The sequence below is a fragment of the Zootoca vivipara genome, chromosome 4 (assembly GCF_965207765.1).
Source record: "Zootoca vivipara chromosome 4, rZooViv2.hap1.1, whole genome shotgun sequence".
Lineage (NCBI taxonomy): Eukaryota > Metazoa > Chordata > Lepidosauria > Squamata > Lacertidae > Zootoca > Zootoca vivipara.
Window position 1 is genome coordinate 37,045,798 of NC_142587.1, and position 26,487 is coordinate 37,072,284.

At 40.4% G+C, this 26,487-nt stretch overlaps 1 protein-coding gene across 5 annotated transcripts in view; it reads left to right on the top strand.

Moving 5' to 3' along the window:
• The first annotated feature begins 2,211 nt into the window (after window positions 1-2,211).
• Window positions 2,212-26,487, top strand: part of FRMPD4 (FERM and PDZ domain containing 4) — a 295,689-nt gene continuing 271,413 nt past the window's right edge. For all 5 annotated transcript variants that reach the window (XM_088667723.1, XM_088667722.1, XM_088667726.1 and 2 more), the window contains exons 1-2: window positions 2,212-2,316; window positions 6,841-6,942. In XM_088667723.1, the coding sequence (XP_088523849.1) occupies window positions 6,845-6,942 (98 nt within the window). In that variant the 5' untranslated portion in view covers window positions 2,212-2,316; window positions 6,841-6,844. The remainder of the gene's footprint in view (window positions 2,317-6,840; window positions 6,943-26,487) is intronic.

The following is a 26,487-nucleotide window of genomic DNA, read 5'->3' on the forward strand; positions in this document are numbered from 1 at the left end:
AAACGGATTGCGGGAGGGCACAGTCTGGAGGTCTCACCCACGCATAACGTCCTCCCCTGATCTTTCTGCTGTTGAGGGGAAACACTAAATGCCTGGCTTTGCTGCTGGCTTTTGATAAATTAATTAAAAGTTAAAATGTGTTAATTATTTTCTTTTTAATGTAGATCACGCTGCTCAATTTGCTTCACTAATCACTTAGATCAATTGCATCTTAAAATAAAGTCAGTGAAGATTGATGAAATAACCATGTAAAAGACAGATAGATTAAGAAATATTTTCTCCATAACTTTACTCTCTTCAGAGGAGTCTTTGGAGTCTAGGCAGTTACCTAAAATTACATTAGCCTTTTATGCAGCCACAGAACACTGCTGATTATGTTCCTCTTATGAGAGACTACAATCCCCAGATATTTTTCATAGGCATTACTGCAAAGTAAGATATCTCCCATTCTATGCCTGTTTACCTGCTTGTTTGCCTACATGCAGAATGCTGTATTTCTTTGTTGAATTTTATTCTGTAGGTTTCAGCCCAATTTTGTGTTTTGTCAAGGTCATGTTGAATTTTATCCCTGTATTTGGTTATGTAAGCTGTTCCTCCCTGTTTTGCATCATCTGAATATCTGATGAAAATTTTTCCCATCCTCTTGTTTAGAGAATGGTTGTCTTCCACATGCTGTTGCTTGTACTCTAACTCCCATCAGTCCCAGCCAGCATAAAAACCAATAGTTAAGAAGGAGGCGATATTAGGGAAGAGAAGAAATACATTTCATTCCAATAGCAGGAGATAGCCTTCTCTTAAATTGCCTTAATTTGAATGATCCATGAAACCCATAAATAAAACACACTGTAAGTTGGAAATCAAATCTAGAGACTGAGAGGGAGGCTGTATATATTAGTAGCTTTGTATTAATGAAATTTTTTAATGTAACTGTGTATTTTTGTAATATTTTAAGTTGGTTGCTGCTTCAGTTTTTTTTGTACACTGCTTAGGGATATTTTTAATATATTAAGAGGTATAGAAATTAAATAATCAATTAATTCAATCAAATCACACAGTGAGTTCTCCATATAAGATTAGGCTGTCAGTCCAAATTGTTGCTAGCAGTCCTTTTAAATCCTATTGGAGATTTCATTTGCTGTATAGAACCAGCCCTCAGATTTGCACAAAACTAGTAAACTGCACAAGCAAATTTACCATTGCCTGACTCTGCATTACCACCCTTCTTAGGTGGGGATTCTTTAAGTACTGTAGGTGCACATGCATGCATTCCCTGTTGGTACTTAATTGCCATAACAGAAACAATATATCTGAAGCCAGGAGCAAGCACAAAAGTAAGTGCCTACTGGTATGAATAGGAAAGGCCAAAGTTGCCCAGTGAATGCAAATTCTTTTTTTTTTAATATAATTTTAATTTTTTTCCTTGCTTGTTACATAACCAAGAAAAAATACAAAAAACAAAACTGAAAAAGGGTGCAACTTAAGAAGGGAAGGGAAAAGGAAAAAAATAAAACTTACACAATCTGTTATTAAGATAAAAAGTATGACATAAATTCGTGATTACAATTTCATGTTGCAATAAAAACTAAAATCTCATTATCTTTTATACCCGACCTCCCATTTATTCCTTAATTCTTTTTACATATCTTTACTGCCATACAAAAATACTTTTTTGTGTTAATATTTTCATAATTTATAAATATTTATATTATATTTATATTAGAAATATTATAAATATTTATAATATTATAAATATTATATTTATGTTATAAATATTTATAATATTTTTGTGTTAATATTTTCATAATTTATAAATATTTATGTTTATATAAACAATTGCTAAAAACTGCTGGGATCACTCAAAAGCTGCTACAGATCTTAACATGGTATAATTTTGTTTAAGATATGTTCTGAAGGCCTCCCATTTTGATACAAATTCAGTTCTCGGTTTATTTTTTTATTTTTTTCGACGATGAATGCAAATTCAAATACATGTGTATGGGGATTAGTCCAGGCTAATACAAATGGGACAAAAGTGGATTATCAAGCCCAAAACTTCCATAGTGGGAAGTTATCTTGCACTTGTCAATGCATTTTCCTTACTGCAGAAGTCTGCAACGGGGGGGGGGGGGGGTTAGATCATATTTCAAAAGGTTTGGGCACAATATGCTGCTCACCTGCAACTGAACATTCTAAATTTACTCCACAGGTATAAACAAAGGAGCCTCCAGCATCCCAGCCTGCTTTAGCGGATCTAGTTGTCTTGGAAGAAGGTGATGATGCCCGTTTCTATTGAATCAACATTACAAGTGCTAGACGGTAGGTTCTGTATGCTGAACAGGTACTGCTGATGTTTCGTTTATTATTACTGTTTAAATTGCTAATCATTTCTATAAGACTCCTTAATAAAGCACAGGGCTTACACTAATGATCTGATTTATTCTCGCAACAACCCTTCAAGGTATAGCATTAAAACTGTACTACAATAAAATGCAATGTAATGCAATAAAAGGAGCAATTAAATAACATACAGCATATAGCACAGTGCATTACCATAGCCACAACAGGCAGAAACGTTATTAAATGGTCTGCCAAGACCCTCAGCAATTTTCAAGCGGTCCACAGAGAAAAGAAGTTTTGGAACCACTGCCATATACAATATGTTTTATGGGTAGAACTCTGAAAAATACTGGCATGAACAGGAAGAACATTAGGCCCAGTGGTAAAATGCTTCTAACTCCTCTGCTTTAGGTTTGACATTGATCATTGTTTGCTGAGCTGGGCCTGAATTGTAGAACGGTAGCCCCAAGAATAAGGAAATTCACATTTTCATTTCAAATATGATGTAGAATCCTCTGTCCTTCCCCAAAGAGTGAGGGGTGTTCAATATGGGGCTGCATATTTTGGCTTATCTCCATATGATTGCAGAAGAGTCTGTTCTTGCATAAGGGACCCAGGTGGCCCTGTGGGTTAAACCACTGAGCCTAGGGCTTGCTGATCAGAAGGTCGGCGGTTCGAATTCCTGTGATGAGGTGAGCTCCCGTTGCTTGGTCCCAGCTCCTGCCAACCTAGCAGTTTGAAAGTATGTCAAAATGCAAGTAGATAAATAGGAACCGCTACAGCGGGAAGGTAAACGGCGTTTCCATGTGCTGCTCTGGTTTGCCAGAAGTGGCTTTGTCATGCTGGCCACAGGACCTGGAAGCTATACGCCGGCTCCCTTGGCCAATAATGAGGGATGAGCGCACAACCCCAGAGTCGGTCACGACTGGACCTAATGGTCAGGGATCCCTTTACCTTTTACCTTTACCTGTTCTTGCATAACACCTCTCATGCCCCGTTCAGCCCCCTGAACTTCTGGATGGGACTGTGGGGGAGAAGGGGGAAGGTGAAAAATCAGTTGGGTGATTGGATACCCCCAAATATTTCCTCTGCTTCCTCTGCCACTGTACAGAATTTGAAAAGTTGGGGTGTCTATGCTTTTCATTTCAAATGCATAGTGCACAACCATTTGCTTCATAATTACTTATTTATTTTCTGTGAGAAAATAGAGGAATTTTTAGCCTGTCACTTTGTCCTAGACCTTGAAACACTGGATGTGCTGGCTCTGACTTTGTCATGACATCACAGCTGAACTTCTACAATGTATAATTAGTGAGCACTTGTGGTGTTGTCATAATAAAAAAGCACGGAATATGGAATATAGACATTGCTAATTCTGAAGGTCAACTTTTTACATTATAGTAACTGATGCTTCTAGTAGAGGCACTTAAAATATCCCACATGGTCTTCTGACTCTACGGAGTCTCTTTAGGCCCGCAGGTTTCATATGTACACTTATGGTTTTGTTTTGCCAGTTAACTTTGTGGCAACTTCTTAAAAATTCACACCTGAACCCTTGGGCCTTTGAATATACCACTCCCCCCATGTGTATATTGGAAGAAAAATAAGAGCAGCTTAATGTGCACACACAGGCACACTTTGCATGCACATCTGATCCTACACTTTGCTCCTTGTGTGGTGCCCCTTTTCACTAGTCAATAACTCTAGCTGTTGTCATTCTGAAAAATACCAACATCCTAGCTATTGGCTATAATTCAGCAGCTCTGGTTTACGCTCAGATCATTATTCATACAAGACCTTTGTTGTTGTTTTCTATGCAAAGGGAATATCAATATCAGCAGTTAGAATCTCCCCTTGTAAATATTAAGCAGCAAAGAGGGAAAAAACAGGGACACATCTATGATGAAGACTTGGAAGTCAACTTTTTGTATTACATTTGATGTAATTTGGCATTGATTCATTAAAAACTTGGAAAAACAAATAAATATTAATTGGTTAAAAAAAATCTCCCTTGTATACATACATACATACATACATACATACATACATACATACATACATACATACATTTTGGCACCTGTTGAAGATGTCCATCTTTGAACAAACCTTAGTGGAGGTGTTTTTATTTATTTATTCTAGTTTGTGTCTCTTTGGATTTGAACTGAATTTATACACTAGTGATTGCTGTTTTGTGCCCCCCTGTGTGTGTGTGTGTGTGTGTGTGTGTGTGTGTGTGTGTGTATACTGTATATATTACACACACACACACACACACACACACACACATGAGGGACGTGTCACGGGAAATGATTCACAAAAAAATAAATAATTATATGAAGCATTTCATAATTATAGGAAGACAGAATGCTGCAATGACCGCTTCCCCAACATAAAGGGGAGGCGCATTTTGCGCAGTCGCGTGCAGCCCCCTTGGGAACCCTAGGGCAGACCTATGAGTTTGGAGGCTGGCACTGCCTACCTGAGGCTGGAGGCTGGAGGCACCGCCCACTCCATCAGCCGACCAATCCGGCCGAAGGGGGAGTGCCAGGGGGATTGGCCAGGTAGGATCAGGTAGGCTTACCTGCACACAAAGAAGAGGAGCCATTCTTGGGAAGCAGCCGACGGATTCAGAGCTTTCCCACCCTCCACTCCCTAACCTTTTGCTTGCTTTTCAGGTCCATAGAAAAGAAAATAAATAAAAAACATAAAAATAAATAAAAATAAATAAAAATAAAGTGAAAAATAATAATAATAATAATAAAATTAAATAAATAAATAAAAATATTTCCTTCCACAGGCTTCTTGCTTTGCAGGTTTTCTTCCACAGGCCTCTTGCGTTTCAGGTTTTTCTTCCACAGGCGTACACGCACGCAGGCGCTGCTACGACCGGTCGCTGTTAAAGGGCTGGAAAGGACTTTCCCTGCATTGGCAGGTTTCGCCTTTCCCGTAGCAATTCGTCACAACTTTGGCGGATGCAGGCCTTGGGCGGAATCCTTTAGTCATTTACATAAAGGGGAGGGGCGTGGGGGCGGTGACCCCCCGCCCTATGGCGGCGGCGATAACAGGGTTCCCGTAATCGGGCATCAAGGGGGGGGGCATTTGGCGATGCCACTTGGCTGGTTATTGCCCCCCCCTTCCAGCGGCAGCGATCGGGGGGGCGGGCTATCTGCTTGAACATATGTTCTCCAGAGTTAGCCCAACCCCCACTCATGCTGGACAACCCTGAAGATCACCCCACCCCCTGCTGGGGGCTGGGAGGGATATACGCCCAATGCCTGCGCCAAGGTCTTCCTACATCTGAATTTTTAATAAAGTTGTGGCCAATTTTTAATCCCATAAATACGTGGTCCTGTGTCATTATTCCACTTGGGGCTGCCCTGGGGGGCTGGGGGGACTCCGCCTGACTGCGCAAAGAGTCTGCATGTACACCTTTGTTTTTTAACCACTCACAACAGCAGAAAGAATACATACAAATTCGGCCTTTTATTTAATTGCGCTGTTACATGATTGGCAAACAGAATCTTCCATTTCACTTTTGCATGCACATCTATATCCTTAAATAATTTACTTATCAAACGAGAACAGATATTCACATGTTTCCCATTCTCCGATCCTTCTTGTGTATATAAAATATAAGCCTATATGTTGCTATTATTTCTTGTTCTTTTTAATTCCAGGTTTTTAAAATATTGTACAGTTCCTTGGTTTGTTTGTTTTTCAAAGGTTTTATTAGAATAGAAGCAATTCTGAACCCCCTTCCTTTTAGGATTATTGTGAGGAATCAGAATAGTCTGTAAGTGGTTTGATAGTGCTGTGTATTTTAAACGAAGCTTAATTCTCTGTACAGCTGAACTCTGATGCCTTCCTTGAGAGGACAGTCTTGAAGCTCTAAATTTCTGCTCTTTCTTTATCCCTGTGGTAAATTGCTCTTGCTCAATAAAGTTTTCCTTATCTGGCAGAGGTATTTGGTCCCACCGTTCCACTTTCTGCTTTAGCGACTTCAAGTATGCTACAGAAGGGCAGAAATCCTAAGCTTTGCTAAGCAAGCCGAGAAAAAAAACCATTTAGGGTTTAAAAACATTTTTTTTTAAAGTAGCTCAGCATTTTGATGCCATCCTGGATGTTTTGATGGAAATCTGTACGTCTGACCATCAGATCTGACCGTTAATAGAAAGCCATATTTCTATTAAGGGTGAGGAGACATCTTATCAGAGCCTTTGCTTCTGTAAAGGCACTCAAAGCACATGACCTCTTAAGCATATCTTGTTTCTACTCAGCAGAATAATGAAATATGATTGGTCTCCAAGCTCTTATTGCCTCTGTTTTCCTAGTCTCTGTGCCACAGCCATGCTTGCACTCTTCGCTATTTTTGTGGCTGTCTCTTTTCACCAGTAAAGAACTTTAGCTGCTGTCCTTCTGAATAATACCAGTAACAAAGGCGTCTTTCTTGTTGGTCTAATGAAGAGCAAATATATTGACTAAATTAATTTCTGTACTTCTAAGGATCATGGAGAGAAATTTCATTGAAGAAGAAATTCAACAGACCCTCCCGCTTCCCTGGGACACTGGCAAAGTCACAGATGAAGATGAGAAGCAGTTTTGTCAGTGAGTAAAAATATTTAATTTTATAACGTCCTTTTCATGATTTCTATATGATGCATCACAGCACAATCAACATGAGGGATACAAACAAGCAGAAAAGTACTTTTGGCCCTTTGCATTGTATGTAACTGCTGATGAGTGCAATTAGAGATGATGTTCTCAAGAGAGAACGATATCAGTTCATTGTCCTATCTGGTGGGTGCTTCCATTTGTACACATCATGCAAACTGTATAGCATGCACACACAGAATTAAGAATGAATGAAAGTAAATTAGTTGCTACTGCTCTGTGGAATAATAGTGGTTGTATAAATTATTTCTCTTCAATATTTTTCAATAAAGTAGTTTCTTGCGAAATATGGATACATTATTTACTCACAACTTCTTTTCCCTTTGTATCAATATGCATAAGAATAGTCTGCATGCTTTCACGGGATATGTGTGGTTAATGCAGCTGCAAATATGAAGCCAGGAAGGCAGGAGATTGACAGAGCAATGCTATTTCAATGTCATGTTTTCCTTACATTTTAATTTTGTACCAAAAAAAAGTGCAGCACTATTTTGAAAAATTCAATAGTAATTGCTGATGTCTGTTTTGATCAGTACAAAATATGCCAGTGCATTTATTTTCTTAACAAATGGCCGTGCACATGCTGATGCATGTGTTTTTTTTCTATTTATTTAAATCTAAGCAGTAGCAATGAATGGATGTACTTTTCCGGTAAATGAAAAAAATGTAATAGAGGGACTGTGGCATATTTGCTACCTCAGAAATTGCTAACGCTGTCATTTATTTTGATCCAGGCATCTTCTGTCTGCTGCTTGACAGAACTGCAGAAAAATAAGTTAGATGGATTGGTTTTATTTCTAAAAATTAGAACTAAAAAAAATCCTCCCGATTCCAAACTTCTTTATTTATTATAATTATATATTCTATTTTTATCACCCCCCCTTTTGCCTCCAGGGTAGCACACATGGTGCCCTCCAATTTTATCCACACAACAACCTTGTGAGATAAGATAGGTGAATAAAAGACAAGTAGCTGAGGTCAGATTGTTGTTGTTCTTGTTTAGTCGTTTAGTCGTGTCCGACTCTTCGTGACCCCATGGACTAGAGCACGCCAGGCACTCCTGTCTTCCACTGCCTCCTGCAGCTTGGTCAAACTCATGTTCATAGCTTCGAGAACACTGTCCAACCATCTCGCCCTCTGTCGTCCCCTTCTCCTAGTGCCCTCAATCTTTCCCAACATCAGGGTCTTTTCCAGATAGAGAGGTCAGATAGAGAGCTTCATGTCTGAACACATAGTTGAACCTGGAGCTCTCCAACCTAAGCCAAGTACTTTATCTACACTACCCTTCTGCTTCTGAGATCAGTGGATTGCTCTGGTTTTTCCTTCAATGTCTGAACTTTTGCTTCCACTGCATTGCCTCCCCTTATCCATTTCCCTTGAATTGGTTTTTTAAATGAGCACCGCAAACACAGCTCCATCCTTAGCCCTCCCCTCTAAACTTGTCAAGAATTTTTTTGTACAAACCTTAGTAGCAGGCAGTCTCTTCCCACTTTGCCATCTTTGCATTGGCTTTTGCATGTGACGCCTGCCAAGCAGCAGAGGCAGACAGAGAATAAAAATAGAGTTTGGAGGTGTATTGTCAATAGTTCCTCAGCAGTAGCTGCCTGCCATGTTAAGGCAGATAATTTGTTTGTAAAAGAGGGTGATCCTGCATTGAGAGCTTCACATTTCCCAGGCAGTATTTCAATACTTGATGCAGAACTAGCCCCGAGAAACTGTCTAGAGAACACTGCAGAAGCATTTCGTATTCCCTAAGTATAAAATATACTTGAGCTGCTATGATTATTTCTAACAGAGATGAGGAATAGGGATGGGCAAAACTGTCAATTTTCATTTCTCTCTGTTTCTCTTTTTAAATAAAATCTGAAGTTCAGTTCTTTACATTTCCGCATCAGTTAGAGAATTCCTTTTTTTAAAGTCCTCATGAAAGTTCACCAGCATTTTATTACAGATTTCTCTTAGCACTCATATTTTTGCAGTGCATATTTCTCCTGATATAATGCATTTTGCACTAATATGTGTTCATAGTATATGCATTTCTGTACAATTACTTGGTTGGTAAGCTGCATTGCAAAATTCGGAGAAGTATGAACTTCTAAGGATGGTTGTGTTTTGGTTCCACCTAGCATTTCAGAAAGTGTGAAGTAGGTAGATTTATCTTGAAATGCAAACTGAACTGAATTTCTCTCCCATTCTTAATGGAGGTGTGAACCCATCTACTGCGACTGATCCTACCTGCCAGTAATTCTAACATAAGTCAAACCACTGCAGTAGCAGCATTGAAGTAACCTCGCCAGGGCACAAGTCTGGGAAGTGTGTATGGAGCTGCTGGGCTGCTCAGATGACAAAAAACCCCTCTCAGCCTCACTGAACTGGTCCAAAGGAATGCAGAGCAATATATTTGGCACCAGCTTGGCTGCAGGAGTTGCCAGAAGAAAGCGTACAACACGCCATCCAACCATCTTAGGAACTCCACTCCAGATTTGTGTCGGGTTTACTCCTTAACCTTTTCTTCTCCCAAAGATAGCCCACAAGGCAGTGGAGGTTTAGGATCAGAGTTTTCCTTCTCCTAGATGGGCTACCTTCCCAGGTTGACGTGCCCCACCTGTCCCTGACTTCTCTCTACAGAACATGCAGAAATCTTCTCCTTGACCACTGGACCCACTTTTAGTCTTGTCTGCTCAGTCCAATGGAGCCTGTCTTCACATGGAGGGAAGTCCCTATTTTACTGAGGGTTTGAGATTGATCAGCTACCTGCAGCTGGTTTTGCCAGCCAGTCAAAGCTGTTTCCCAGGGTGTGGCCAGTGTCACCTGCTGACAGTTTCTAGGAGCCACAGGTGAGAGCTTAGTGCAGAGTGGGGACCAAAGATGGACAACCTACCCCAGAAGCACCACAACATGGCCTTCTCCAGAGGTACCCATCCCCTAGCACCTCATATACCCCTTAGGGTACTACATGCACAAAACCATTATACCACCACAACTTATGTCTAGTTTGAACTTCGTTCCTTACCAACCCATTCATTTATGGAATTGAACTTGACTGTGAATATAAAAGGCATGGTACACACACTTAACTGGGAGAGATCCCCATTGAGAACAATGGGAGAAACGAGCCAACATGTATAGGATTGCACTGTAAGTGACCTCTATCAATTTCATTGCTCATTATGTGTTGCCAGCTATCATCTTGTCTGCATTCAACTTCTGGTTATTCATCCATATGCCCTTATTGTCTGGTAATAGAATGCTGCATTCAGACTTCAACTGAGTTGATTTGTTTTGTGTGTTTGTGTAATTCTCATCACCATTGTAACAACAGAAAAATTGAATGAAAAATAAAATGGTGGCAGCCATTGTTTTCGGCAGAACCTTGAGATGAGATGCTTAACTTTGAACGACCCAATTAGGCAGCACCACTGCTATAAATAGCACTCCAGTCTCTTTAAATTTTTGAAAATAGCAGATTGTGGGTAGGGGATCAAGTCTGTAGCAGAGTGGGGAAGGGGGCAAACTAATAATAATAATAATAATAATAATAATAATAATAATAAATTTATTTCTACCCTGCCCATCTGGCTGGGTTTCCCCAGCCACTCTGGGTGGCTTTCCACAGAACATTAAAAACAGAATAAAACTTCAAACATTAAAAACTTCCCTAAACAGGGCTGCCTTCAGATGTCTTCTAAAAGCCGGATAGTTGTTTATTTCCTTGACATCTGATGGGACGGCATTCCACAGGGCGGGCGCCACTACCAAGAAGGCCCTCTGCCTGGTTCCCTGTAACCTCACTTCTTGCAGTGAAGGAAGCGCTAGAAGGCCCTCAACACTGGACCTCAGTGTCCGGGCTGAATAATGAAGATCACACACTTGAAGCTGCTGGCTTGCCCACCAGTTTAAGTTTACATGTCCACATATGTTTTGGCTAACAGAATAATCTGTGCATTCCCAGGTAACCTCTAGTTTGGCCCTGTAAGAAGAAAAAGAAACTTAATTTCCAACTGCCCTGTTGTCATGACTTTCCATTTCTCAAAGGTCCATTCTGTTTTTCTTGTTATTAGATGTAAAGACTCCAAATAAGAAGGCCACAAAAGCCTAGAATATTTCAGATAGCATTACAGATAGTATTAAAAGAGTTCTATCATTACATTTCCCACAACTCTGACAAGCTAAAGGATTTCATGTTGTGAAATGCAGGCCTGGAAGTTGAATGCGTTTTATATTGCTGTCTTCGTTCAGCCAAACATACAGTAAAAAGTCCCCTTTGAAGGCAGTGATTACATTTTGACCTTTTAGAGCTTGCTTTTAGAGTAAAGATTTTTATCTCACATTACAGATAATTGCTGACTGGGTTTAATGCAATCCTCCCAGAGAGCAGGAACTGAAGAGCCGGGGATTTCTGTGATTTAATAGATCATTTATCTTGACTGAGAAGCAGAGGAAGGGAGAGAAGGCTGCGGAAACTTGAACTCTCTGCATCTGAAGGCCTTGCAATTTCCTACCTATAGGCTGCATTTGTTTGGTGGTACTTCCTTCTCACAAACTTTGATAGATGGTATTAAAGCCTTATTGTAGTTAACATGCAATCCAAAGAGAGGGGCATTATTTCATTGGATTTAAATGGGTCTAACTCTATGGCAGATTGCTGCTAATGTGGGTGACAGAGTGACACTACCAACAGAGGGCCTTCTCGGTAGTGGCACCCGCCCTGTGGAACGCCTTCCCAGGAGATGTCAAGGCAATAAACAACTATTTTACATTTAGAAGACAACTGAAGGCGGTCCCGTTTAGGGAAGTTTTTAACGTTTAATGTTTTTAATATTCGGTTGGAAGCCGCCCAGAGTGGCTGGGGAAACCCAGCCAGATGGGTGGGGTATAAATAATAAATTATTATTATTATTATTATGTCCTGCATGAGGTCATAGATTTCAAGGCAGTACAGCTCTGGAAGGATCCTGCCATCCATGTTAAAAAATAATAATAATCTGGCCCTACAAAACTTGATGCTGGGGAAGTACCTGGTGCAATAATTTATCACCTTTTATTCCAGGAGTGGGAAGGTTAGTTGCTTGGAGAAGTAGCTCTCTCTCTCTCTCTCTCTCTCTCTCTCTCTCTCTCTCTCTCTCTCTCTCTCTCTCTGTGTGTGTGTGTGTGTGTGTGTGTGTGGAACCCTCTATTGCTCCATCTACTTCCCCTTCTATCATTGCTGACCCTGCCCACTGAAAGGTTATCCTGGATTAAAGGGGTTAAAACAATTAGATCAGGAAGTCCAAGCTCAGGGGAATGCACCTAAACAGGTGTGCCTTCAATACTATTAATCCTGTTTAAATTATCCTGTTTAAATTGGTTGCCTCTTTCTTGAATCCATTAGGATAGAAAGAGTCCAGGCTGAGGAACACTCAAATCACCCCACTTTACCTTTGAGATTGTTGTTTGTTTGTTTTTTAAATGGCTGAATGGTAAAGGGAAATATTTGACTTACTCTAATATAGCAAAAGCTTTCAGGAGAAACTTGTCATTTTAAAAACTATTATATTTGAAGATTTTTCAATTACAGATGAACATCACATGGACCAATATTTCATTAACCTTTGATTTCAAACATAAGCACCAATTTTCACTTACATATTCTCTTTTCAGAGTTAGCAGAGATCAAATTAATTGAAAGTCTCTGTTCAGAATTGCATCGTCTTCATTTTTAAAACTTCAGGCCCCTCCAAATTGGTGGGGGGTTTTTTTTGGTCTCACTTTGGTTTTTTGAAGGCATACTCTACAGTATGTAATTGACACAACTTTAGTTGTTTTGCAATCGCTCACCATTGTCACTGCATTATTGCTGTCTGAAGTGATTCTCCTGAACTATAGTGCAAAAAAGCAGGACAAAAAAACCCAAACCCTTGAAAATTTGTGGTGTCTACAGTCATATGATTCAGAGGGAAGTTAAGGGACATGCACTGATTAGAAACAAAGTAATTACCATCCCAAAACATTTGCAGGTGCAAGCAGTGTTGTCAATGGGATGGTTTATAACTGCCTGATTCCTTCATGATAACAACTCATCATCAATGCACAATAAAAAAGGATGTTGGGGTGGGGGTGGGGGGCCTTGATTTGTTTATGTGTATAAAATTCGCAGTATCACAAGGACAGGGCTTTTCCAAATCCATCTTTTGAGTCAACAGATATCAGAAACAGGAACCGCATTTTCAATAAATCATCCTTGAAATTAGGGCTCCCAATTGCACAGATTATGTTTTGTTCATTACAATACCCTTTCTTTTGTCCTGAGGTGGAAAACGTGGGGTGGCGTGTAGTAGATAAAAGCATTTAAAATGGGTCAGTGCTAAAAAGAAAAGAAAGAAAAAGAAAAAAAGCACAGTGAAAGATGGAAGCTGTTGCTTGTGTTAGTATCTTGGCTCCTTTTCGATTCCTATTCTTTGTTAAAATACTGATTAATAGGTTGAACCTATAGGAATCTCCATCATAATGCCAGTTGAAACTGGGCTGTTCCTAACAAAAGGCCTATTGATTCAGCTAAGGAAACTTGCCCAATGTCAGATTTCATTTGGGCATTGCCACCAAAGATGTAGGTAGTTTCTCTGTTGCCATGGCTGTTCCAACACTTACTAGGATTTTGTTATGTTATTGGAACAATTTTTTTACCATGCTATGAGGATTAGGGTGATGACTTTTTCATTTTTTTCTCAAAAATTATTTCCTGTAGCACAAATGGATGAACTTGTGCCTATTAATGACTAAAATGAGGTATATTCCATTGAAATATTAAAAAAGGTCACGCACAAAGCGTTTTTAATTTTTTTGTATGCCGTCTTACCATTTCATAAAATTGTATTAACAATTCTATATATATATATTTCGTTTCAAATTTGGACACAACACCACATTCCACAATGGGGAGTGTTCTTAGCAACATAGGGTATACAAATGTCACATCTGCGCAAGGTAAAAGCCCCTTTTTGGAACCTCAAAACTCAGCCAGCAGACCCTGTTGGGCATGCTGGGAAAAGAACCTACAGGAGAGGTAGAAAAACATCATCCTCTAGCGGCGTCTATACTGTTATTGAAGCTAAAAAAGCTTCCTTGTGTGTTTGATGACCCTATATAATGTTGTATATATGTGACTCTAAACCAGGGGTCAGCAAACTTTTTCGGCAGGGGGCCGGTCCACTGTCCCTCAGACCTTGTGGAGGGCTGGACTATATTTTGGAGGGAAAAAATGAACAAATTCCTATGCCCCACAAATAACCCAGAGATGCATTTTAAATAACAGGACACATTCTACTCATGTAAAAACACCAGGCAGGCCCCACAAGTAATCCAGAGATGCATTTTAAATAAAAGGACACATTCCACTCATGTAAAAACATGGTATTCCCAGACCGTCCGCGGGCCAGATTTAGAAGGCGATTGGGCCACATTCGGCCCCCGGGCCTTAGTTTGGGGACTCCTGCTCTAAACCTTGGGTTCAATTTTATATCTGCTTACAGTGACTTCAAAAATGGTCAGAAGACTGATAAATAATTTTTTTTTAAATCATTTTGTGCATGAGGTTTTCTTTATCAAATCTCTTTGAAAGTAAGATTTTATCTAATCTTTAATGAAAGCTCATAAAATTATGATACAGGGAAATGAGGTTGTAAAAAAGTCATCACCCTAATGAGGATACCTTGTTGGTATTACTTTAAAAGCAATTTCCTGACATCTATGAAGAAAGCAGGTATACCATGAAAATCTGTGTCCATATATCCTGATTTCGTGCTCCCTCTTGTTACTTTGCCCATTTAATAATAATTATTAATAATAATAATAATAGTATTGATACCCCGCCCATCTGTCTGAGTCTCCCCGGCCACATAATGGTTGCTTATACAGGTAAATCGGGTCCTCCCTGCAAGAGAGGGCACGTGTTGCGGTGGGACCCAGCAATCAGGCCTAGGTGTTGGGGCGGGGACAATTGGAGCAGCCACAACACAACACTCTATTGGTGGTCCCTCTAATGGGGAGTAATTGGGCTATTGGCATGCCAGTCAAAGAGTTAGAGGGACCACTATATATTCCCTGCACGTGACCTAGAGATCCTCTGTTCGGGTCACAGTGCACCGGAACACCCGCCCACCTCTCCCTATATTTAGGGCTTGTGTGCTTGACCTTGCTATGCCATCGTGTGTCGTCTGTCGTTGGGACAGTGGCACGGCAGGAATTTTCCCCACTTGGCTGATTGGCTGGTGCCACTTGGGTTTCGTCTGCCACGTAGCAAATCGTCACAACTTGTAAGGTTGGCGGATAGGCTCTGGTTCTTGTTGATAGGGGTGGCAGGATTCCTAGCAATCCCTATGCATGGGTATTCCTGTAAAAGGAATCCAAGGACTCATGGTTGGTCTTCCCCGGACGGGGTTGTGCCCTGAGCCTGAGCTCATCTGGGGGAGGTGTGACAGACACCCCTGCCTGCCTCTGTCCCAGGTGTTCACCCAAGTCTGACTGATGGTTGCTAACCGTAGTCAGCGCGTCCTGCAACACTGCAGGAGCTAGCTGAACCAGAGCCTATGCAACCACTCACTTGATTTGTAATCAATAAAGTTGTGGCCTAAATTCTGCCAAAAACCAAACCAAAATTCGAGTCCTGTCTGAATTTATTTCTAGGCCAGGTTAAAGGGTCTCCACACGCAACAGGAACCTAGAAGTATGTCTTGTAACTATTAGATTAGCTGCCCCCAACCTGGTTCCCTCCAGCTGTTTTGGACTAGAACTCCTGGGAGTGATGACAGATTGTATCTCAAAAGAACTGGAAGCTGTATTTCACCTTAAAAACTTGTAAGGCATTCAGATTCATTATGTGCCTCAACAGTAATTCACTTTTTTCCTGTGTTTAGCCATGATGAGTATTGGTACCAGGAAACAAAATTCAACATAAATTCAGTTTAGATGTCTTTTTTTGGATATTTCCCCCTTTAACACATTATAGAAGCTGTGAGCTTTACTTCTCCTCTGGGAAAGGAAGGAGCCTGCCATCCATGTTAAATAATAATAATAATAATAATAATAATAATAATAATAATAATAATAATCTGGCCCTACAATACTTGTACCTGGTGCAATAATTTTCACCTTTTATTCCAGGGGTGGGGAAGTTTTTTTCCCCCAGCCTAAAGCCTTCGTTTCTTCCTGGATAACCTTTCAGTGGGCAGGGTCAGCAATGATAGAAGGGGAAGTAGATGGAGTAATAGAGTCAACTTTTCCTTCTGTAAGGTACATTACAATCACACAAAGATTAGAGGGTTCTGCACATGCACACACACGGGGGGGGGGGGGGGAGTGAGAAACCTACTTCTCCAAGCAACTAACCCAAAGGCATTATTATGGTCAAATGACAAATTCCAGGTATGGAGTGTGTCAACCAAAGTCAATAGCCTAGAAAGTATGTGTATGTGTGTGGCCTTCATCCCATCCTAGGGCTGAAGTTTCCCAACCCAGTTTATACCATACAACAGAGATTGAGAACCTGTGACCTTAGCTTATGTTGGACCATAATTGCCATCATCCATGACCATCCATGACCATTGGCCATGATCATTTGGAGGGTTGCATGCTCTCCACCTCTCCCATAAAAGCAATGGCAAACTGGCTTTCTAAGACTGGTTCCTGTATAAATTTCATTTTCATCTATATTATTTCCTCCAAGATATAAGCCACATCATATGATTTTTCAAGCTAGAAGTTTAGTGAAAATCAAGTTAACTTCTGCAGAAGATAGTTTTTCAGTTGTTTGGGGTTTTGTTTTGTTTTTGTTTTTTTGCTTCTCCTTTTCAGCAGCAGGCACTTTTCAAAAAAATATATGTATTTTTAAATAATTTATCTGCTTTTGCTGTTGTTTGCAGAAAAAGTCTCCCCTTGTGACATCTGAAAGCAGAACAAAGGTACTGTCTGGTTTGAGCTTTGTATTCAGAAAAGTTAACAAGGCAGAACAGAGCTGTATCTCAAAGGGAACAACCCCAAGCTGGAGAAGCGTATAGTTATGGGTTGTTCCCCCCCCTGCAATGTATTTTCCCCAGTCTTGTGTACAGAAAACTGAACATGCTTCTCTGAGGATGAGATTAATAATCCTTAGGTTTATTTGCAACCTCAGAACTTCAATTTATGGATACTTTTGAATACAGTATAGGCATTCACCAACCTGGTGCCTTTCACGTATTTTGGAGTGTAAATCACAACAACTCCAGCAAAATCTATTTTTTTCTTGCAACAGATGTCAGATATTACTTGAAACAGATACCAGCTGGCAGTCCAAAAGCAGTTCATGTGTCGTGTCCACAGTATTCTCATTTGTGATGCCCATTGTATACAGAATCAAGATTACCTTTTCCCGGTATAGCAAGATGAATTTACTGGGGTAGAAAACCAAATATACTTTAAGACACACGCACACACACACACACACACACACACACGCACAGAGAGAGAGAGAGAGAGAGAGAGAAGTTTCATAAACCTTAACCAGATTCACTGATCATGCTTCCAAATCTTGAGTTGCTGTGGTAATGCCTGCAGAGGCATAACAGATTTGTGCAGATTTCAAATATGTACTGTATATTCCTGCGTATAAGACTACTTTTTAACCCAGGAAAATCTCCTCAAAAGTCAGGGGTCGTCTTATACGCCGGGTCGTATTTTTTATGTGGCAAGTATATCCCAAACTCTATATTTTAACTGGAAAAGTTGGGGGTCGTTTTATACGCCCAGTCGTCTTCTATGCCGGAATATACGGGTACATATTGTGTGAGGGCTCCTTTGAGGATTTCAGGAGGAGTGAGCTGCACATTTGCCAGTGTTACTAACGACACCCAAGGCAAGCCTGAGATTCTTCTGGGTCTGATTTATTTTTATTTTTATTAAAAAAACAATTTTCACTGTGTTTTATTTCTTGCCATATTTTATTTCCACATATTTCCAAAACACACTGTGTGTATGTATTTCGTTTATGAAGCTAACTGGTTAAATGTTAAAATCAAATACTTTATCAGCACACCCCCACAGTGCTCAAATTCTTAGTTTCATCTGTGATGTTACATAACTCTTATTTCCATGCTAAACTTACAAAGAATGCTTATTTAAAAAGCAGCAGCAATAACTGAGACCCGTTTAGAAAAATTGCCATGGTAGATTCATACCACATGCAAAATCTTTCAGTTTTAAAAAATCTTCCACCATTTATACTTTTATATTATTTGCATGTCTGCTTCTACATGGATTTCTGCTTCAGTAGCAGCCACTGGTCTAATACCCTCCAACATTTCTCCATTGAAAACAGGGGTCATCCTATTCAGCAACAACAACAACAACAACAACAACAACAACAACAACAACAACAACAACAACATTATTTATACCCCACCTATCTGACTGGGTTGCCCCAGCCACTCTGGGGCTTCCAACACATATAAAAACACAATAAAACAATAAACATTAAAAAAACCTTCCTTATTCATAATTGCCTTTATATGTCTTCTAAAAGTTGTTTAGTTACTTATCTCCTTGGCTCAAAGGTCACAGAGCTCCATATATTCCAACATTTCCCCAGTGAAAATAGGGAAAAAGCAGGACATTCCGGGATCAAATTAGAAACCATGATGGCTTCTGTAAATCCAGGAGTATACCCTGGAAAACAGGGACACTTGGAGGGTCTGCTGCCTAGTGGCTATAGAAGCGTGTGCGTATCAATAGTTTTCCCCTCCCAGCATACTTTGTTAAGCATACTTAACAAAACTACAGTACCCAGAATGCTTTGTGTGTTGGGTTTACTTTAAATGTACAGTGTGGATCTGCTCCATGACTCCATCTTTAAACATTTTTAAATGGACCACAAAGTCTTTTACTGTTTGTGGAAGTGTCTTGCTTCTTAGTATGGGCATGAATTGCTGAGTAATGCTGTTTTGTCCTGATTTAGTAATATTTTGAGCTATTTGAAATGCAATGTTATAGTTGGTTTCACATGGTTTTAAAACTTTATAGCTTGCTTATTGATACATACTGTTGTGAACCACTTAATGAACTTGGTGCTTAAAAGGTAGTCTGTACATTCCTTAAATTAGTAAAGGTTGACCTTCTAGGCCCTTGCCATACACACACATTTAACATCACCATGGTCATTGTTCCTGGTCAATTCATCACACACCAAATCCTGGGAACTACTCAGTATCAAGTGGAGCTATGTCTCCTTTTTAGTTGTCTCCACAGATATACATTATTTTGATTATCATGAAAAACAGTCTAGTGATCCTATACTGCACCTTATCCTCTTCTCATTCCAATAACTGCCGCTTCTAGAGCTTTTTTGTGTGTAACTGGGTTGGTGGAGTTACTTGCAAAGTACCATTCCAATATATATACACAGCTAGCATAATGATAGCCAATTTCATTCAATTGTAACCAGCCAGAGAAAAATTTTGTTTCTCAGTCTATAGAACAGTCTCTCATTGACACACAAATCTATCTGAAATACATTCCCGATCCGCATCTCTTTCATTGCTTTGTGATGCGTATAATTGCAGAAGGTGAAAAGCAGGAAATTATGTACTTGAGGGGGGAGGGCGAATCTGATTGCTATTAAGAGATGAATAGCCATTCAAAGAGAGATTTTTTTTTTGCTCTAAGAATTTATTTTCTACATGTTGTTATGTCCTCCCTGGTTGTGTGTTGTTGCTTGAAGTTTTGGATAGACCATTAGTGTACCATCCATGCATTCTTGAGTTTCTGATTCTTGGAATGCGAAGCTTTGTAATTATAGTTGTGGCTTTGATTGTGCCTTTTTGTCTTTGAAGAGGCCATCATGAATGCCAGTTTCAAGTATTTGAAAACTCTTCTACATTTGCACACACCTCCTTTTACAAGATGCTTGAAATATTTGTTCTACCTATCTTATCATGGGAATTTGAATGTCATATACACAAATAAGGACCTGTCAGATTCTGGCCAGTCGCAGAGGCATACAGTCTGGCATACAGTCTGGTTAAAGGTGGGCTCAGGAGCCGGCGCAGGCAGACAAGGCCATGTCACATCCAGCAGGTAGAGGTTTGACACCTTTGGGGAAGTTGGGGAGATGCTGTCACAGTGCTGACTGCCACAGGATTTCTCTGTCCCTCTGACAGAGCAACAACTTGTGGATTTGAGAGGAAACATGACTTCTTTCCTAAGGCAGAATGAAGGACAGAGATCAGGGCCCCTTCTTTGCAATAGTCACTTTGCCAAGATGCCACTTTTCCATATGCATCGCAGCGCGCATGACAAAAATGGCAACCAAAACATGAACACATCAGCAGTCGCTACTCACAACAGGAGCTAATGCTCCTGCTCCTGCTGTCTGCCCAGGGATGCAAAAGAAGCAAGGGGGATTCATAAGGACGCAGGGAGAGTCTTGCTGGATCAGACAAAAGGCCTACCTATTCCAGCATCCCATTCCCACAGTGGCTAACCAGGGTGTGTCTGGGAAGCTGGACGTATGGGTAGCAGCCCCACCTGGGACTGCTCCACAGGGATTGGGATGGTGCTTCTGATCCTGGAGGTAGTATATACTCATGTCAGGCACCTGGCAGCTTCTGTATATATGGCTGGTGGGTTGCTTTCAGCCTGGTGAGTCAGAAGCTGTGCAGCCAAATATAGCATTTTACAGAGAGGAACAGCCAAGGGATCCGAGAAACCTGACAGTTTAGGAGTGGCTTTGGACGATTTCCAAATACCGCTGCATTTCAGCAAAACCAGGCTGTTTGTACCGACTGCATCTTGCATCTTTCCTGCCTCCGCAAACACCCCGTATTTCCACAGTGGGGTTTTATTTTTCACAATACCAAAGAGCATTGTCAGGAATATCTCTGAGGTCTGATGGTTGCCTCTGCCAGAAAAAGAAAAGAAAAAAGAAAATGCTTTCATGCATATGGGGGAATGCTGGCCTTTCCAGAGCATTCAAGACACAAAACAAAAGCAAAAAGCAAAAACCAAACCCCTGCTTAAGAATGAAGAACATATTGTTATAATGTACTATTTATTCCTCTATTACTCGGTATTATTTGGAGTGGGGGAAACGTGGTTTCCTTCAATAACTCTGACCCCATAGTTCTGCACTGCACCATATAAGACAGGGTCATAATGCCATTTTTGACCTTGAATCTAATGAGAATCAAAATAGACATTGATTAATATGAAGCTTAAATGCTCAGGTTGCTTTGACACAGTGTCCAGTCAGCTGCTGGATTCTTGCTGTGACAAACAAGATTGGCTAATTAATTGTTCTTTTCATTGTTAAGCTGGGTGAACTTTACACCTCCATAATTTGGAAGAAGGTAACATTGGTTTCAATGGAAGACATTTCCAGATATGGGTGCGTGGAAATACATCTGGGTATTCACTAGCAGCTGCCATCTTTCAAAACTAGAAGAGCCCACAAATAAAACACACAGTTAAGATAAGGTTACCAGATTTTTTTTCAGTGAATCCGGGGATACTTTTCAACTTCCTACTAAATAGATGGATTTTGTCAGGGGACCATCCCTGGGAAACGGGGACGTCTGGTAACCTTTAGTTAAGAGCTCAAGGTCTCCCTCTCCCTCTCTCTGTATGCAAACTTGTCCTGGGGAGGCAGAAGTGTTGCTGAACTACAACTCCCATCATCCCTAGCTATTGGCCCTGCATGCTAGGGCTGATGGGAGTTGCAGTCCAGCATCGTCTAAAAGGGCCAAAGATTCATCACCCCTGGTCTAAGTACTTGTTTGGTGCTAAGGTTGTTGTTTTAATATACTGTATAACAGTTTTCTAGATTTCCCGTAATTGCTTTATGTTAACTTACAAAAGTTTTATGCCTTCATTCCAGAGCGATACTCAGGGCTACATGCATAATTGAGTTTTATTTCTGTTGTAAGTTTCCTGCCCATCTTGTGGAAGTGGTTGGATATAAAATCAATCGGGTACTGAATAAACAGAAATCATTTCTTTCCAATACTAGGTTCATTTTATGGTTACAAAGCAGTTAGAAGCCAATGTATCACAAAGGCAGCAAATTATTACAACTACCTTGGTGTTGGTATGTTAGACTATTATGGCCTTGGGGTCTCGTATATACAGCAATCCCTTCAAGACTACCTAATTCTGCTTAGTAACCTCCCCTTTATGCCTACTAAACATAGCTGCCAAGTTATCCCTTTTTTAAAGGGATTTCCCCTTATGCTGAATAGGCTTCCTCGTGAGAAAAGGGAAAACTTGGCAGCTATGCTACTAAATGTCATGGTGCCTGGAGAAAACTAGCAGTCTGCAATGCATTTTCTAAAAAAGCCCCCTGAAAAGTACACTGCCTGCTAAATTTGAACCCTATAAGAAGCTGCAAGGTAGTTTTGAGGATAACTGAATTCCATGGCAGGCTATATGCTTGGTTGTGATTAAAACCCAGTATCTTTGGTAAATTTGAATTAGCAAAGCTTGTTAATAGTTTGACATTAATTATGAAAAAGTATTGCTTCACAAGCCAAATTTATTAAGTACAGATCTGGCATGTAGCTCAAGGAGCTTCTATAATGTTTCTCATTTAACTAATGGTTGCCTCCCTGCTGATGTATTTTCAATTAGCGTTAGGGAAACATCTGATCCAATACTCCAGCATTCACTGGTCTGGCTTTTGTCCCAATTGGATAATAGGACTGACTGCAACATTTCTACACAGTGATCATATTGCAACAGGCACATGATTTCATTCTTGACTATCCTTTAGAAAACAACAACACATCAACCTGACAAGATAGCTGCCTAAATGTGAGAACATTCACTCCTTTGTAGCGCCAAGTCACATTGATGTTGGAGTCCATCTTAAGTATTTCCCATAGAAACCAGTGGGATTTAAATACTTTGTCTTTGGCTGGAGTAGGAGGAACAGAGGAAGTTGACTTATACCAAGTCAGGCCATTGGCCTATCTAGCTCAGAATGCCCAGCAGTGGCTCTCCAATGTTTCAGACATGATATTTTCAAGTCTTACCTGGAAATTGAATCTGCATGCAGAGCAGTTGTCCCACTGCTGTGCTATGGCCCTTCTCCACTGCTACTGGAATTGGCATCCACATCAACCATCAAGAGTGATATCTATGACAGCATTATTCAACACTTTTCACAGGAAAATAGATTTTCAACTGCCGTGAGAAAAGAGAGGACTCATTGGGTCTGATCCAGAGGAGTTTGCTCTATCAGAGGATGTTCCTCTGGATCTAACTTATTATTTGTCCATCACAACATCATGAGAAAGTGTGTGGGAGAGTCCATAAAAGCTATGTGTTGGATCAGATAGGAATATCTGGATACATGACTTTAAAAAACAAAACAAGGCAGAGACATTGGAATATATGCAGCTTCCAGTCAACATAACATTGAGCTAGCTGATTCCGGAGCTCCCAGATAACACAGTTTTATTTGGTTTTAATTGGGCTTAACTTGCAAAATGCAAGGGAGATAGGGAAAGATACAGGAAACTGAATGCAGATTTCCAAAAAACAGCAAGGAGAGACAAGAGGGTCTTCTTAAATGAGCAATGCAAAGAAATAGAGGAAAACAATAGAATGGGGAAAACCAGAGATCTGTTCAAGAAAATTGGAGATATGAAAGGAACATTTCGTACAAAGATTACCATAATCAAGGACAAAAGTGGTAAGGACCTAACAGAAGCAGAAGACATCAAGAAGAGGTGGCAAGAATACACAGAGGAATTATATCAGAAAGATATGGAGGTCTCGTACACCCCAGGTAGTGTGGTTGCTGACCTTGAGCCAGACATCTTGGAGAGTGAAGTCAAATGGGCCTTAGAAAGCACTGCTAATAACAAGGCCAGTGGAAGTGATGATATTCCAGCTGAACTATTTAAAATTTTAAAAGATGATGCTGTTAAGGTGCTACACCCAATATGCCAGCAAGTTTGGAAAACTCAGCAATGGCCAGAGGATTGGAGAAGATCAGTCTACATCCCAATTCCAAAGAAGGGCAGTGCCAAAGAATGCTCCAACTACCGCACAATTGCGCTCATTTCACACGCTAGCAAGGTTATGCTTAAAATTCTACAAGGCAGGCTTAGGCAGTATGTGGATCGAGAACTCCCAGAAGTGCAAGCTGGATTTCGAAAGGGCAGAGGAACCAGAGACCAAATAGCAAACATGCGCTGGATTATGGAGAAAGCTAGAGAGTTCCAGAAAAATGTCTACTTCTGCTTCATTGACTATGCAAAAGCCTTTGACTGTGTCGACCACAGCAAACTATGGCAAGTTCTTAAAGAAATGGGAGTGCCTGATCACCTCATCTGTCTCCTGAGAAATCTCTATGTGGGACAAGAAGCTACAGTTAGAACTGGATATGGAACAACTGATTGGTTCAAAATTGGGAAAGGAGTACGACAAGGTTGTATATTGTCTCCCTGCTTATTTAACTTATATGCAGAATTCATCATGCGAAAGGCTGGACTAGATGAATCCCAAGCCGGAATTAAGATTGCCGGAAGAAATATCAACAACCTCAGATATGCAGATGACACAACCTTGATGGCAGAAAGCGAGGAGGAATTAAAGAACCTTTTAATGAGGGTGAAAGAGGAGAGCGCAAAATATGGTCTGAAGCTCAACATCAAAAAAACCAAGATCATGGCCACTGGTCCCATCACCTCCTGGCAAATAGAAGGGGAAGAAATGGAGGCAGTGAGAGATTTTACTTTCTTGGGCTCCTTGATCACTGCAGATGGTGACAGCAGTCACGAAATTAAAAGACGCCTGCTTCTTGGGAGAAAAGCAATGACAAACCTAGACAGCATCTTAAAAAGCAGAGACATCACCTTGCCGACAAAGGTCCGTATAGTTAAAGCTATGGTTTTCCCAGTAGTGATGTATGGAAGTGAGAGCTGGATCATAAAGAAGGCTGATCGCCAAAGAATTGATGCTTTTGAATTATGGTGCTGGAGGAGACTCTTGAGAGTCCCATGGACTGCTAGAAGATCAAACATATCCATTCTTAAGAAAATCAGAGTCCCTGGAAGGACAGATCGTGAAGCTGAGGCTCCAATACTTTGGCCACCTCATGAGAAGAGAAGAATCCTTGGAAAAGACCCTGATGTTGGGAAAGATTGAGGGCACTAGGAGAAGGGGACGACAGAGGACAAGATGGTTGGACAGTGTTCTCGAAGCTACGAACATGAGTTTGACCAAACTGCGGGAGGCAGTGCAAGACAGGAGTGCCTGGCGTGCTATGGTCCATGGGGTCACGAAGACTAAACAACAACAACTTGTTTTAAGTCAACTGTTTTTATGTCTAAAAAGTGGAGGACTTAAAAAACCACACTCTTCAAAGCTAGATCTGACTTTATATTTCATGCATAATAGAATTCTAGTGATTGCTTAATTAAATAGAAATGAACTCAGTTACATTGCGGAATGACCACCAAAAGGGGGAAAACATTTCTGTGTTAAATATACTTATTATTAAACAAATGTTTTAGGTCTATGTACACACCCACAATCATGTTCTTATCAGCACAAGGAGATAAAAATGTGATTATTTGTTGAATTGCAAGTATTCATAAAACAGGATGAATCATAAAGTTTAGCTAGTTTAAGGGTCATACGTCTTTGCATAATTTTGTGATAAGGGGCTGAATTACACTCAACACTCAATTTTATACAATTAGCACCCTTCCATTAAAGAGTAAGCCCATTATTCGTTTGGGAGTGTGGAGGGCAGGGTCCTATTGACACGTTTTTCAGCTGAGTAGTATGTCAAAATACCATATGTTCGCCTTCATTCCAGCGCATTATTATTTGCTGCTGGTTAAGTATTATTTCCTGCTGCTATAGCTACCCTGTGAAAATGTGCATCTGTTGTGCTAGTGTTTTCCTATGGTGGAAGACCATATGTCATATCGGACTGATGGCAACATTTTCAAGTCAATAGCCCATGAAATGGTAGAATTCCAGAAAGACCTATAGTTTAACATAGCAAATCACTACTGGTGTTTGAGTTACTTAAAGAAATGGGGGGATGGGGGCTCAGAAAGCTGCCTGCTGGAAAAAAAATCAGTACTTTTTTTTGCTACTGATTCTTATACTATGGTAGCGCTTGGAAGCCCACACTTTCTAGATTTTTTAATGCTTGGGAAGTGGTTTTTTTTAATGCACTACCACAGGGACGGGGAACTTGTGGTCCTTCAGGAGTTGTTGGACTTCAATTCCCATCAGCCCCTGCCACCATGGTCATTGGTCAGGAATGATGAGAGTAATAGTCCAACAACTCCTGAAGGACCACAGCTTCACCAACCCTGTTCTCCTTCAAGGAAACATATTGTTAAGAGTCCCCTAAATTCTGAGAACCAGCAAAGGGTTAGAATTTAACCAAGGCCCCTGATTTTCCCAGATGCAGGGATTCAATTGCTGACAATGGCCAAGTCATTGAGCAAACAA